This window comes from Phaenicophaeus curvirostris, chromosome 11 (assembly GCF_032191515.1).
Source record: "Phaenicophaeus curvirostris isolate KB17595 chromosome 11, BPBGC_Pcur_1.0, whole genome shotgun sequence".
NCBI lineage: Eukaryota > Metazoa > Chordata > Aves > Cuculiformes > Cuculidae > Phaenicophaeus > Phaenicophaeus curvirostris.
The window spans coordinates 8,541,326-8,557,708 of NC_091402.1; the positions used below are offsets into that span (position 1 = coordinate 8,541,326).

The 16,383-nt window shown below is 38.9% G+C and overlaps 1 protein-coding gene across 1 annotated transcript in view; it reads left to right on the top strand.

Annotated features, from left to right (window-relative positions):
* TAFA1 (TAFA chemokine like family member 1) overlaps positions 1-15,783 on the top strand; it is a 228,015-nt gene extending 212,232 nt beyond the window's left edge. The window contains exons 4-5 of the mRNA XM_069866288.1: positions 8,744-8,868; positions 13,683-15,783. Of these exons, the coding sequence (XP_069722389.1) occupies positions 8,744-8,868; positions 13,683-13,700 (143 nt within the window). The 3' untranslated portion in view covers positions 13,701-15,783. The remainder of the gene's footprint in view (positions 1-8,743; positions 8,869-13,682) is intronic.
* The last annotated feature ends 600 nt before the right edge of the window (positions 15,784-16,383 follow it).

Here is a 16,383-nt window from a genome sequence, read left to right on the forward strand (position 1 = left end):
CTCCCTAACCTACCAAAATATCAGCCTTCCCTATATACTTTGGGAGAAGGTCCTCAGACACCTGCATTCATTTCAGCTCCCCACATGTGAGCATTCCAAGTTTTCATTAGTCTCATTAGTGTCAGCAGGTAGTTCTCAAATGACCCATTGTCTTTGCAGTGAGTTTATGTCAAACACCAACAAACTTTCATGCATAAAACTATAGATAAAGGTGAGTGGTTCAACACTCGCCTTAGATGCGTCTTGCTGTGCATGAATTCAAGAATCTCCAAGAAAAAAATATAAGGCTGTGTCCTAGTACTCTGGAAGGTCATAGAATACACTGTGCACTTTTGGGAAGACAAGCTTATTATACATGGTTTACTTTATCGTTTTGTGTCCTTGTCTCTTCCACAGATATCTGCAAAAACCTGTTTTGTTAAGGTTTGTTCTGCCTTTCATTGTAGAAATCAGGTTTCCAGATAGATAATGCAGGAAAGGTTCAGTTATAATATCAACTCTTATCCATAACTGTCAGAGAAAAAATATTAAGCATCGGTCGTGTCTGAGCTCAATGGAATGTAGAATAGTTAAAGTCAATGATATCTTTTGAGTACTTTGAGTATGCTCATACTTTAACAGATGAAAACCATACAGGGCTTGAGAGTCAGCTGCCAAGTACAGTTCAACTGGCTTGGGACCTGCTGAGATGTCTGGGAAGGAGAGCCACAAAACATTGGCCTCCAAGCCTGACAGCTTCTGGTGGCTTCCTTTTTTATCACCTGAAAATCTGAGACTTTGAAAGGATGTCACCTGTACGCAATGGTGCTTAGATCTCAGACACCTACCTAATACCAGATAATTATACAAATCCTACAGTTCCCCTTAAAATCTGGATGTTTCTATCTGTGTACCTAGCTAACAAAAGAGGTTTTTACTTCTGAACAACAGTACAGATTTTGGAAGTACTCAGAAGACTTGAGTATTGTCATTTTTAATGCACTCATGAATCTGAAGACACACCTTTACTCTCCATGAAGGTGCCACCCATGAGAAATCATGGCTTGTCTTCAGTTATGGATGCCTCTCACTTATGTATCTAAGCAACATTTTTTTTCCAGTGTTGTAAAGAGAGGGACATGGAAAATTGATAAAGGTGCTGCGTATGACCCTTCCAGGCTCAACAGCATTGAGGGCTAGGAATTCTCTTGCACGATCTAAGCTATTTTGTATGAAATCTGCTCTTTACCAGACCATCTCTATTCAGCTGAAAGTCAGGCATGTGCTTCAAAGCCTTCTAGCAGCACACACAATTCATATAATTTTGATGTTACTATTTATTATTGTAGAACCTACAAAACGCAGTCTCAATCCATGGTACAATTCTTCTAGTTGTACAGATGCAGAAAAAAGATCAGTCCCAAATTGCCGCAATACAATGTTGAAACTCAATAAGTCAGTAGAGACAGAGGAGAACATGGAAGGAAGCAAGGCAAAAATAACTCATCTTCTCAAGTAAAGAAAACTGCAAAAGGAAAATTGGTATACCAAGAAGATAATTTACCTGTAGTAGTAGAGAAAGTCGGAAGCAGAGCTGAGATTTAACAAGCCTCGGGAGTTTCTGATTCTCAGGCCATTAGCCAACACTCTCTATTAGTCGTATTGTTATGAGGAAAGTATACAATGTGCTTATGTTGTTTTTTCCAATTTCCTACCAGTATGCCAACAGTTAGAAAATAGCAGTGGAAGTGGTTTTTCACTAGTGAGTCTTCTCACGCTGTTGAATTAGCACCCTTTTTGCTGGTTTATGCAGATCTTAATAGAAAGTGTTCATGGATTCTTTGCGTCTAATCTGCCCTTTTGTATTTTATGGCCATATCTTAATGCAGTCCATAGGTTGTTCAGATACATATTACACTCTTAAAAATATCCTACTTTGGTTGCTGACTGACCTGCAATGAAAAATCAAGTATTCTGGATGGAAAAAAATATAAAAGCCTATAAAAACTACAATTCTTTCTAAAATTTCTGCCAGTGAATTAATAAAACATTGTTCAAATCCTGGAAAATGTTGGAAAATCAGGAAGTTCTAAAAGAAATAAATTTAATTTGATGATCTCTTGTTAATGTTTACTACAATTTAAAAATATTAAATTATCTCAACAAGACTACATCTGAGGCAATTAGGAGATATGAGACATCACTTGACAGTCAGGTTGTACTGTTCTTATATTTTAGACTGGAGAAATATCTGTTTTCCCAGAGTTATGTGAGGTCTGTTGTCAAAGTCTGCAAGTATTACACTGTGTGAGCATTAGATTGATGCTTCTAAAATTGATTGAGATTGAATTAAGAAGATAGTTTGATCAGTTCCCTTTAGGAAGCATCCTGTATTTCTTCTAGACAGCATTTGTTTCAGATTTTTATTCTTTAACTTCTCAGTCTACTGCTTTACAACTCCAGAGCAAATGATATCTCAGTCTCTTTATGAAATACATAACCCTTCATATGACGTGTTTTCATTCTGATTTTCTCATCCTCCTGGTAAGTGCGTTCCAGCCCCTGTAAGTCATTCCACACCCCGTGACATCCCAATAAAGTAAGAGAAACTATGTGTCTCATTCAGTTCTCTGAGGTTTTGTTTTGTAAGAAATAGGGGAGCATGGGGTTGCAGATTCTCCTATTCCAATTCATGACAGTTTTTTTTTTAAAAAAGCAACATAACAACCTGGAAGATTTTACCTACCTCTGTGCTATTGTCATTGCCAAAAGTCTCCATCAATGCAAGAGTCTCTCATGGGGAGTTTGAACTTTCCTTTAATCTAATCCATTTAGAAAATGACTCACAATTTATTGAATAAAGTAGATAAAAATGATATCTTTTCATTAAGCTGACAAAGTCTTTTTCACTGCTGGTGTCTGTGAAATGTGTTCTCTATTTAAATTTTATTTATATCAATCTTCTCTGGTGGAAACTAGATTAAAATGGAATGCTTTATACTTACAGTAAAAAGTTTCCCATCCTGCAATGAGTGTCATACTGGTTTTGAAAAAGAGCTCTGTTTCTTATTCCTTGGAGTATCATGATATCTATGATCAGGAGGAAGCACAATCTACTATCACTGTTCCTTTGTATTCCATTTCTATATCAACAAAATCTTTACACTATATCACAGGCAAAAAGAAATAGCAGTTGTGGCTTTATAATGGCAAATGCAGAGGCAATCTTGGAACATTTTAATACATAGCATGTTCCCTCTCAACTGCTGAAAAATGCATGATGATACTTTACTCTCTTTTCATATTTCAAGGTCTTCCGTAAACATGAATTAAAGTTATATATTACTCTGTGAGTATTGTCGTATTGTCATATTATTACATTGTTAAATATAATGCCTTTATGCTTATTGCCATATGTGCTTTGTCACATTGTTAAAGCAGTTTCCTAAATATAAATGCAGAAAAGTTAAAGGAGAATTCTATTTAAAAAAAAAAAAAAGTCTTAGCATTTTTTATCCAATCTGGAGTAGCAAACACGACACAACAAAGTGCCTGCGAGTTTCTGGGCTGTGTGCACACATTTTCTCCCAGGCCACCCTCTGCCCATGTCCTGTTAATCACTTGTAACAGTGCAGTTAGTCGCCGTTTTGAATGACTGAGTAGCTGCAATTTAATGCAAGAACCTGAAGACCAGGAAATGTGAAACTCAACAAGGTTGAGTGTGTCAACAGGAAAGGAAGTTTTAATTAAACCTATTGTGTATTTTTTTCCAAGTATTACTTTATTCAAGATGGAATGTTTAGTGTTTCCATGTTGATTTGATCTCAGTTTAGGTGTAGATATTTGAAAGTGTTCAATGCATTTTTACTGTCATCACATAATAGAATAATTTGTTACTGAAATTCAAGAGAAAAACATGCCTAGCCAGCTCTCTTCATGCATCAAAACTTTGTGCTCTAGATGACGCCCAAGAACAAATCAAAAAACAGTCACTACCCTTGTGCAACCTACAAAGGTTCTTATGAACTTTGCAGGCTGAAGCCCACTGAATTCAGGCTAAGTTGGAAGTTCCCTACCTATTGCTCTGGGCATTATGTTTGGGAACAAATTCATTTTCAAATGCAATAGAATTGTGTAAACATTAGCAAACATAAGCTGTTCTCTTGCTCTTTCCCTGTGTTCAATCTGATCACCAGAGCTCTTCTCTGTACTTTATTTCTGTTTGGTACACATGATTAGCAAATGCCATTTCAACCAAATGCTTTTTTGCCTGTTAATCCATGCAGACTAAATACATCAAAAGTTAAATATTTTGATCTAAAGAATGTCTATAGCTTTGCAAACAAAGATAAAAAAAACCAAACAGTGTGAATTGGACTGGAAAAAAATGTCAAGAATTTTCCTAGGAAAGTTGCTTTTCTCTCCAGCTCCATTAGTTGTATGCTTAGAGTTTAACGTTCTTATAAAAGAGGCATCTTTTGGAAAAGAACTGATAGAAGCAATCCCTTATTTACACTAGCAGGAGCTGGGGAACTAAAAAAAAACAACCCCCAAACAAAATACAAAACAGGAGCAGTCAGGCCTCTTTTGCGTCAAATCATTTCTCTTTCCCCATGGCTGAGGGTATCTGTCTCAGTCAGATCAGCCTTGCATGAAAAACCATCATGATTCATGTATTCCCCAGATAGTGAGAAGAACACAATGAAAAACACTCCAAAACATTATAGGTGTCTAATTCAGCATGATTTGAGCACTCACAGCCTGTGATGCCTGGTGACTAATGGGATTCTCTAATTCTCATCCAGAATTAGCAGTTTGGGTCACCAAGAAACTCAGGTTCCTCAGGATCAGTGAGATCTTGAATGCAAACTACCCTGAGGGAAAGCATCTTAGCCTGAACAATTCTCTCTCACACTTGACTGCTTCAGCAGTCTAACCTAAATGCAGAGAAGCTGAATTGTATTCCCTAGGGAAGCTTTTCTCCTCCTCTCCCCATAGAGGTGTACCTGATATCAAATGCTGCAAACTGTGATTCATTTTAAAGCTTTTTCCAGCCTCTTTGAACAGAGCTGGAGGTGTAAAACTTTGAAATCAAGTAGACCTCAAAGGATCATCAGTGCCCAAGAAGGACAAGTGGTCCAAAAGATTAAAAGGCTCTTAACAGAAGAGAAACCATATAAAGAAAAGACCAAAAGAAAATAATTTTCATTAGGGTCCGGACACCACTGCCACAGCAGGGTGCCAAGGACTAGACCATAGGAAGCTTTGTAGTGCTTCAGACTTACAAAGGATTTTGACCATCTATTAGAGACAAATAGGAGCTTTTCATCCACTAATGGCCTTAGTTTCCCTCTATATAAAAGGAGCCTTGCCTTCAGCCCAGCTATACTGGGTAGAGAGGTGAGGGAACTCACTAACTGTACTTTGAACACAGATTTATATATATGTATATACACATACAAACACACTAAAGTCTGCACACTATTAGATGCATCAACATTAGGGTTCAGCACTGACTTTGCATTTGATTTTTTTTCAAGGTAAATACCCAAATACTTGGGCTGTATTTAACAGCATCAGGAAGTAGTTAGATCATGTTAATTGCTATGAACAGCATTGCTTCTCCATGCTGCTTCTCAGTCTGTATTCATCTCATATCTCAGCTTTATATTGTGAATTCTCTAGGCCAGGGTGTTCAGTTTTGCTGGTTTTTTTTTTTTTTTTTACTTAGCATCACAGGATCCTTCTCCATGATTTAATACTACAGCGTTGCTACTACTTAATAGTTATGATCGTTGCTTTTGATTCCGTATCACAGGATTCTCATCACATGATCTGATGATATTCTATTCTGATGATTGCTGTGAAGGCCAGTGTTTAGCAGGATATGGTTTTTCAGTTTGCCCACTGTACAATCTATTATCAGAGTGCAGATTCAGCCCTTGTATGCCTTTTCATGAAGAGCAAAGCGAGATATTTCTTCTCTCCACTGTTAGCAGCATTAATGATACCCTTCTGAGAACTATGTGTGAATAGCATCATTAAACTGCCTTGCAAGCACAGGTGTAAAGAGCTTTTTTGTGTATGTTGTACACATGGAGAAATAATATATTACATGATAAAAATGAGATATAAGCTGTGAAAAGTAATAGGAAAGACAACACGGAAAGCTACACGATCATTGTAGGTCCCTTCCAACTGAACTATTTCTGTTCTTTCTATTCTAAGCTTAGCTTACTCCCCCCAATTTACTCAGCTCTTCTTCCACACCAAAGGAGCTTTCAAATCCAAGATATTTCTCCCTGGGTTTCAAGTAAATTCAGCAGGTGAAAACCATATCCCAGTTATTCAACAAGTGTGCTAGTATGATCACATTCCAAGTGAAGTCCAATTTTAGAGATGCTAACTTGGACTCCTGAATTGCAGTAGTTTCTTATTAGAGTTTCTTAACTGGCCCAGAAATATTGCTTCTCGTTCTGGTTTATTTTTCACTAAGATGAGCCATACTTGGATCCACTCTGGCATAGCCTACCAAGTGTCTTGACCATATGCCATTCAGATCAACCATGTGACTCAGAAAAATGCTGGGCAAATGCTGATTTGTCCAGCGTATCTGAGGAACAAAGATCTCACCTATCCACAGGATGTCTTAATTGCACTTTAAATGAAATAAAAGTGAAATTTAATGAAGGTACAGTTGACCTTCTTTACAGGATTTCCCACTTTATATTTATCTTTTTTATTTCTCAGAGGTTACTACCAGCTTTACATACAAAAAAAACCAGCTTCCTTTCAGGGGCCCATGTCATATTTTCATGTTCATTTAGCCAATCTAAATTATTTCTCTCTGTTACATTTTCACCAAAGTAATACAGTATTTGGCTAAGTTTGGGTATAAGCATGTGTATGTAAGCCTCCCATTAGTAAATATACATTAATAGTAATACACACCTACATGCCTGCATCTCTGTGTGTGCTGTTTGTTAGTCTGAGCAAAAGAAGCTGGATCAGAAAGCCAGGGGAGCGTTAAGGAGAGGGAATTATGTGAGGCTGCCAAACAAAGCGTCTGAGGGCTGATCCTGCTAGCAGTGGTTCATTTTCCATGGACCACAATTAAAAACAAAATGCTAAACAGGAACAGTCCTATGAGAATCTAGTTTTGCTTTCAGAACTAGGATCAAAATGGGAACCATTCCTAGTAAATCAAGATTGGAGTAATAAAGTCAGCTGCTTAGGTGGGATAACAGCAGGTCTGGTAAGATAACATGATGAGTATAACTGTGTAGATAATGCTGATGATACATAACTTTGAAGAAACAGTCATCTGGTGCCCACCTATCCTAACCTAAAACAAGAATGTGGTTCAAGTGTTATTGAAAGTACCAGAGTCCCTCATTTGTACTTTGTTGAGTCTCTCTCTTCTACAACTTCCTCCTGCTCTTGGTAGCACACAGAGTCTTGTCTTGCATGAAGAAATGTGATACACACTCTTTAGTCTAGGAGTATCTGTGGGTCTGGTGCATTTATTTTTCAGTGTGGTTTGGGCATATGTTAGAGATTACAGAAATATAAACTTGTAGCTTCATCTGCATATCTGTGAATTAAGGGAATGGACATTAGTAGCAGCTGCAGATACATCTTTGGGTGTCTCCTTAGGACTGTGTGAACATAAACAGATCCCAACGAGGTAAAACATAAATCAAATCTTTAATTATATACTCTGAAATGTTCTTAAATCAATGCATGCATAGCATTTTCCAGAGGTGTGAATGGTGTAATACAAGGTAGTCCACTGCTTCAGAGGTATTTTATAGGCTTGAAGCAGCTATGTGGAGAGATATGAAGGGTTAAGCATCTCTCTTGGAGTCAGCGTGTAAGAAGCTTTGACAGATATGTTTCATGAGTGCAACCATGAAATTAATTCTTGCAAGGGAAATCAAACCACAGAGACAGCCATTCATGCACCAACTAGTCACGGTTTGCAAGGTTAGCTAAAGTTTACAAAATCCCCAGACAAAAAATGTCATTAAGATACTGTTAAGGTTACATACAGATACCAATTCCCAGGTAAGAAACTTCATTAAGGTACACTCAAGGTTGTAAACATATGTGCCAATTAAATTCACAGAACAAGATCCAAACACTGCCATTATTTACAGTGCTAAATATTTGGAAATTAAGTGTTACTGTTAGAGATAATGTGGTTTCTATAAAATTTGTAATCATATTTCAACAATCTGGACTAACTTCTGCTGCTCTTCAGTATTATGTTACCTTCCATTTCTAGTCGTGGCGCTCCCTGTCACAGCAAACTGTGAAAGCTAAAATTCTACATAGGTTCAAAAACTCTGCACATATTTGAGGAAGAAAAAGCCAGCTGTAGGTATTGAAAGCAAAGCAGACACAGTTTATTCTAGAGTACCTTGAGCCACAAGTCCTGAACACCTGGAGAATATTCTGGGGAAAATCTCTTTCAACTTGCCTTATTCTTATATGTTTGTAAAGAGCAGACTGACCTCTCACAGAGACAGAATGTTAGAGTGGATGATCCTCTGGTCTGAAAGAGTATTGCTGCCTCCACAGCTTTGTCTGCAGTCACAGAGTAATAGTGGGCTAGTAGGTGTGCAATACTTGCAACTAGGTTTCAATTGAAGGATTTAGAAGGGACACTTTGCCCCTTAAATGCAGCTTTAGACCCTGGAGATATTATTTAATTAGATTTTTCATTATAACACAGTTGTGAACATTATCTTTTCTCTTTTAGCTTCAATAGTGATTGGGAAATGGTGGTGTGAGATGGAGCCCTGCCTAGAAGGAGAGGAATGTAAGACATTGCCTGATAATTCTGGATGGATGTGTGCGACTGGCAATAAAATCAAGACCACCAGAGTAAGTCGTCTTTCCATCTATACATAGGAGGTCTTAATAGGAAAGGGAGTCACTAATAATTGCTCACACATCATCGTCTTTTCCATCACCATGTCTGCTGTAAAAGTCTTAAAGATCGCCAACCATTCTGGCCATAAATTAGTGAAAATTTGCACAGATTCAGGCTGGTCACCTGAGTCTGGGCTTGATAAGCAGCACCCTGGAACTGCTGAATCACAAGATCACTTCCTTACCGACATTATCACCTCAGAATAAAAAAGCTAGTGTATGTCATTGGGTCCCTTTCTGGTGGATAAGAGAAAAACGTTTGATGGAAGGGATCTTCTGGATCCATATCCATTCCTTGATTGTTCCAGGCCATACCTGTATTAATGGCTGTAAAGGTGCTTTGTAGCATGAAGCACTGCTGAGGTCTGAAACCTGCCTTTCAGGTGTTAATTCATAGCAGATTAAGCCCCGTGCACCCATTATTCACATACTCTTGAGATGCTGAAGATTCAGGTAACGCATCACTTTCTCCTTGCATTGCTAGGAAAATGCAGAGATACAGCTGCAGAGAGAGAGAGGCAGAGAGTGTGAATGAGTCGGCTAAGCTCCTATTATGCAATTAACTTTGGGGAAAAAAAGTTATTTTTAAAATCTATTCTAGCTTTTCTTTTGCATTGTGCAATTGTTTCACAACCATTTCCTCAAAGCTGCCCCCTATTCCTGTTTTCTACAATTTTAATTAAGTCATTGTCGTACTACAATTCAAGACTTTTAAAAAAAAATAGCATGATTATCAGATCAAAGAAGTTTTTTTTTAATAAATGAGTAAATTTTTTTTTTCCAGTGAAGTGGAAAATAAGTTTTGAAACTTGCTATATGAGAAAAAGCAAATTTCAAGATTTTTTTTCCCTGTTATTAAGAAGTCCTAGATACTCATACCCAGATACTAATTCACACAAACGTGAAGCTTAATGTCCTGATTTCCTGACTTCTTTTCTTCTACAGTCCTAACTCGAGTAATTTTTCATACCCTTCAGGCCTCTGGTTCAAGGAGGAGGTCTTACCCCAACTGATTCCCTTTCCCTCTGAATTCTTTTATTTCCTTCCGTATGACTTACCCCAGGATGAATGCTTTGTTTCTCAATTCTAGTTTCGTGAATGGTGCCTTCTGTCATAGCTAATCCCACCACCACATTGAATAACTAAATTATTTATTAACATAGGAGGTTTTCTTTGCAGAAGGAAGTAAGCGGCCTCTGAAATCAGGATGGCTATTGCCTTTTTGCCATCTCCCACAGCAAAGGAGAAAGCCTGGACAGCACTGTGATTCCTTGGCACAATTTCTTCCTAGAGTGTCACTGTTGCTGCAAACTGCTCTATGTTCGCAACTAAAACAACGTCGGAAGATTGTTCCCTGTTCTATGTGCCCTGCAGTGTAATTAAAAAAAAAATTAACAAACCTACTACATGTCCTTTCAGGGGAGGCAACATTTTTCTCACTGAATTAGACATTTAAAATGGAAGTAAGTTATATTAAAGAAGTAATAAGCAACGTGAAAAAGAAGGTTTTGTTAAATTTCAATAATTCAGTACTTCCATCGTCTTGTTTGCAAATTGTATCATTTAGGAATTGAATTTTTTTTCTGTGAAATTGTCCTGCTCTTAACTCCTCCAACCATCATCATATAAACTAGTCTTAGGCAATAGCCTGCATCTAGAAGTGATTGTGAGAAATTTAGCAACTTCATTAATATGCAGATGTGTGGTCCAATCTATTCAGTATGCATTATTGTATTTCATTTAAATTAAATACTTACACAGAGTGAGTGCTCATAACTGAAAAAATGTTTCTTCATTTACCCACAGGAGTTATTTTAATTAGCTTGTAAGGGGAGTACCTTATGGTGCTGCTTCCAGTAGAATTTTGCTTTGTTGCTTTAAAATATCATTATGGAACCCGATTGACAAAGGCAACATGACATGATGAGCTTAGCAACTGTCTCTTGCATTTTTCTAAGCAAAACTTCTACTTCATAATCCCTGAAACTTTGCTGGAATCCATACTGCTGCATCAAGTCTAGCAACATAAATATAAAATAATATAATAGAAGCAATCAGATCCTGAAACAGGCATTTTTTTTCTTTGTTTTGTCATTTCAGATGGCATCAGAGAAAGAGATTACACTAAAACCTGTACTGACCCCAGTCCATGGCTGCAAGACTGGGCCATGTGTGTCTAATTTATGTAGTTAAGGAAGTTAAGAAAGCAGAAGAAACAAGACAAATCAGTCAACATCCTAGATATATCTGTGGTGATTAGAGCAAGTCACCATGGGCTGTGAACTGTTTTAATGAAGGCTTTTCCTTACACTAAAAACATTTACTATAGGCAGCTGCTGTCCTGACAAGGAAAACATTAGCATCTACGACTTGCAGGATTAAAATACTTATGAGTATATTCTTCACAGCCCACAGTAAATTACATATAAGCGTGTGTGTGTGTGTATAGATATATGAATACGCGTATGTACACAATTATGTGTAATTTTTGCAGCGTAGTATATTACTTCATGGTTGGTTCTCAGATGTCATTAATACTGATTAGTGTCAAAAGAAGGTGGAAAATAGATCCACTGAAGGCTTTGCCTCCATTTCTTCCTTTTCATGCATTTATTCTTCTCTTAGTCCTTTAGCAGAGCTCACTAATTAAGTTGCTAAAGCCAAAGATATAAAGTTCACAACCTCTGTAAATCGATTTGTTTTCTATTGATGGTCAGAGCAGGTGACAAACAGTGGAAAGAAATCATTTTGTAATTCAATTTTTGGACCTGTTTCAACATTTTTTTTTTTAATCCTAATTCACTCCTCTTTTTTAAGAGCGTAAATTTCAATGCTTTCTGGAAAAACTTAGTGCTCTTGGAGCTGTACTAAGACCTCACTGGAGATCATATCACTATATTTCAGCAGAGCAACCAGCACCAGGGGAAAGACAAGAGCACAATCTCAGTCTGGATGCTGGGAGATGGTGCCTACAAGGGCACATAAATGCCTCTCAGAACTAGAGCTGTCGAAGAACAGGAACACATGGCTCTTCATGCATCCCATGTTTTGTCGCTTCCCATCTCAACAAGGGAGTCACTCACAAGGTCTTGACAATGGGTTGGCATCTACACACAACTTTTTACGTACCTCTTTGCAGGGCCCTTGAGGAGCACAGTGCTCTCCCCAGGGCTTTCTGCCCGGGCTCATGTGCATGCTGCACTGCAAAGTTCTCTTTTTATGTAATCCACACTAATAACACCTGGCATTCATATACTAGCCCTCTAAATACTGCAAAAAACTGTTTTTCCACTGATATTGTATGGGAGATGGAAATTAAAAGCAATGAACGCTGGGGAGCTAGCAGAGCAGCTCAACTAGGAGCATCTGCCCAGTTTCACAGCCTGAGCCCTCCATTATGTCCACCCAACCCTGAGTTTTCAAAATAACACACGGTTTACCATGGATTTTGCCATCAGAAAAATGCACCATTTTACGGTGTCCCAAGAGACCTGTGCATCACATTTCTTAGCATCCACTGCTCGACTTATGCTGCAGCAAATAGCAACTAAGGTGTCTATAGCCCCTTGACACTGTGGTCCCTTGTCATTCCCTGTTCCTATACCAACCACGCAAATCCTGAAGCTGTATAAAACCAAGAAAGGGATGTATTCATCCCCAAGAGAGTAAACCCAGCAAGGTCACTTGACAATGGCAAAGCAGGAGAGAAGAAAATGGGAAGTGGGGGAAGGGAGGAAATGGTAAATGATTCTATTTGCTTTTTTAAGCTGTCCAACTAGGTTAATATGTCAGATGATTTCCAGATTAAGTTTTTCTTTAGAGCAGTAAAGAAATCCCTGTCTTTCTGTGATAATAGTCTCTGTAATTAAGAGGTCAGTTCAAAGAGGGAGAGCATAAGATAGTAAATATCTCTTGCTATAAGACTTACTGCTGCATTTCATCATATCACCTAGTGCTTAGCTAATAATTTGTAGCCCTGATTTAATGCCTGAGCCTGCTTGTTTTCAAGTCAATTTAAGTTTCATTGCTGACCTAGTTGTCTAGCAAAGGATTGGACCCCTTGTGTCATTCTTCTATGTGCAGGAAAGAAACAAAAGTCTCTCCTCAAAAGAGCTAAATTTGCTTCTGGTCAGCCATTCTTATTTCAGCATCCTAAAGAAACCTCTGGGCAGTGGTGTTTCCTCTTCAAGCCATTGTGCACTCACTCAGCTCAGTTGTTGTGTTTGTCATAAGAAGCGGTGGTTTTACGGTCTGTTGCAGGCCCTTTATCTCACTCAAGGTGAGCAGATGAGGACAGTCAGACTGTCCAGCCTATTATACAGCTAATCACTCCTATCCTGCCCTTCTTTGGGAAAGTGGATTGGTGGGAGTCCAAATGAACCAGAAAGATGGATCCAGCTGCATGTCTTTGTCTAGCAGAAGCTAGTAACATCACTTTAAGAAGGGGAGGGTGGAAGTCTGGGGTGAGCATGGCCCAATGCCCAAAGCTGTCCTGGTGTCTCCTGCACCACCAGCCTAGATGATTGATGAACATCCAAGATCTCCCAAGGCAAAGGTAGATTGTTCAGGGTCTGCCACTTGCACATCCTGCCACCCCAAGAGAAAAGAGAGACTCACACTCCCCCAACCCCCAAAAAATATTGTGATTTAAACTCAGTTATAAACTCAGCTATATCATGAGCCGGGCATAGTGCCATGAAGTCTGGGTCTTTCTTTTATCTCATAGAGTATGTTATATAACTGACGCTCGCACTTTCTTACTACAGATTCACCCAAGGACCTAACAGAGTGCCATCTGCATGGAGACAGTGAAAGCCCTGCTGATTTATGAGGACAAAGTATTGAAATTTAAAACCATTTACAAGCCAAATGGATTTCTTATTTGCACTTTGACTGTTTACCAGATAACAACAGTGGCTTTACTCTGTGAAAGAAGGTATTCAGTGGAAATAATGCCCCTGATTTTTGACAGCTGGAAATAGAAATGAAGAAAATCATTCCATTGGTAAATTTTCCAAGATTGCGAAGTAAAAACAACAGTATAAGTTTAGATCTACAATTTACTTTATACCAGTTAAAGTATATATATAGAAATATATATATATTAATATATGATATTTTGAAATAAAACCCTCACTCTTCAAGAAACTGAATAGTACCACACTTTGCTGCAGCTGCTGTAAATTTTTGTTTCTTTTTCATAATGGTCTGGAAGATCCCTACCTGTTTCAGAGGGCAATGTGGCAGTGAAGAGGCAAAGCAAACCTGCTGTGGTACAAGGACGCCTAAGAGCTACATGAATCCTACCGATGTGGCATCCAGAGCTTCCTGTTCCCTTCGGCAGAATTTCAAGGGCATTTGTTATTCCACTTTGTGTTCTGGAGGCTTTCCCCCTTGTGCAATACTAGCATGCTGGCTTTGCTTCATTAACCATACTTGATTGATATATAACAACGATAATTCTATCCTCTTCCAAGAAAATATTTTTAGAGCTGTATTCCATGAAGAAGAGATGGACAACTACTCAGTGACGTACAGTATGTATTAAAAGTTTATTTGGCAGAGTTTGGTTGACTGTGATCTCCCTTCTTATTAAAGATGTACTGTACATACAATGTCTTCAGACTTTGTGTAGCTCAAGACAACAGTAAAAACTCCGTAACCTACTCCAAAGCTTTGCATTGTTGGCTCACCAATTCTTTGAAACAACAACAAAGCTATTTCTTTCCAGGTCAACATATGAGAGGGTTTTACGTATGGTTTAGGGGTTTTGTGAGTCCGTTTGCAATCGGTCAACAAGAATTTCAGCTTAAGCAAATGCCTCTGAGGACACCTCGAATGCTCAGACACACCCGCACACAATGGACCGCCTGACTCTGTTCTTACCACACAGCACGTGTGGGAGAACAATCTAAATTTAAGTTTCCCTCATTTCAGGCCAGGCTAATTCTCATTGAGAGCATTTGTCACCAGCTAAAACATACATACACGGGTATTTCCACAGCACAGCACATGTACAACAGTTTGTGATAAGCAAACTGTGTCTGAGCCTTGATTTCGTTTCAGGAATAGCTTTGTTCAGTTTAATTTTAATCTGTTTCTTACCACAGTGGATTAGGCTGAGATGAGATGCTCTTCAACAAGGATGCATCCACAAAGACATTGATTTACTCACTGCAAGCAGTTTGAATTCCCATTCTATCATCTAAGCTGTTGCTGTTCACTAGGCAGCCTGGCCCTTAAGCTGCTGAAGAAAGATCAAATCTGAGGGCTGAAATGTGCAAGCCTAGTTCACATTCCCAGGCACTTTTATGAGCAGTTCAGTTAATTTCAGGGGGTTTATTCGTGTGGAAAAGTATCTTGCTGTCACGCATAAGTCTGTGCAATCTACCCTTCAGTACACCTAATGCTACCAAATCAGAGGAATAGGGAATTGTAAAACTTGTTTTATCCGGTCCAGCTTCATTTCTTTAATATTTCCAATTTCTTTTCAGCCTGCTTACCTGTCTCTCACAGGACCCCTTTGGCCATGCTAATCACTTCTAATCCAATGTAGAGGAAGTGTTGCACTTCCCAACCTGGAATTGGTCAAAATTCTCCCACTAGCTTGCTTTCTCCTTCAGGGCAACCACTTCAATCCCTGATGCTTCAAGAGGCAGAAATTTGTCACTGTAATTACACTGAGCATTAAAGCAGCTACATGACATGTCACGCCATGCTCCATGCAGACTTTTCATGCTGGGCCCTGCCTGATGCTCACAGTGGAAATGGATATGGTCTTTCTAAGTAATGCTATTATTTCCCCTTCAAAATGATAATGAGAGTGAAAGGTGTCCAGAGAAGAACTTTGGTTTCCTTCTGGGCACAGAAAGAGTACGTGAGAACGTGAGTCTCACTGCCCGTTGTCCTTGCACGCGGAGACCAGCCTCACTATTGGCCCCGTTACACAGACCATGTATTTTCTTGTCACACTCATCTGCTTAAACCACAGAATATATCTGTACCCTAGTCAATATTTTATATATGGTCTGTAATGGCCATGTGGCCCTAGTCCCATCTCAATTCAGAGAGGACCACTGCCTGCCCAGTTACCCACAGGTTGGTGTGGTCCCAAAATAAGACCAGGTGCAGGCTCACCTGCCACAAGTAAGGAGAAATTCCTCCAAAATAAATCGTTAACATTTCTCAACTTGACCAGAACAGCACTTTGAAAACCCCTGGGCCCTCTAGGAAGCCCCTGGTGCACTGAGAGGTAGACCCTGCAACCAGGAGGTAAGTTGATTAAAAGCCTGGATATGGTATCATCCCTTTACCAGTGGAAACTGCAGCACACAAAGCTGAACGGTCATTCAAAATCACATAGGGGGCTGAGCAGAAATTGAACTTGGCTTTCCTTATTCCCAGTCTACTGCTACTCTGTAAGATAACCCACACACAGCAAACCAAGCCATGGACTTTTGTTGCCTT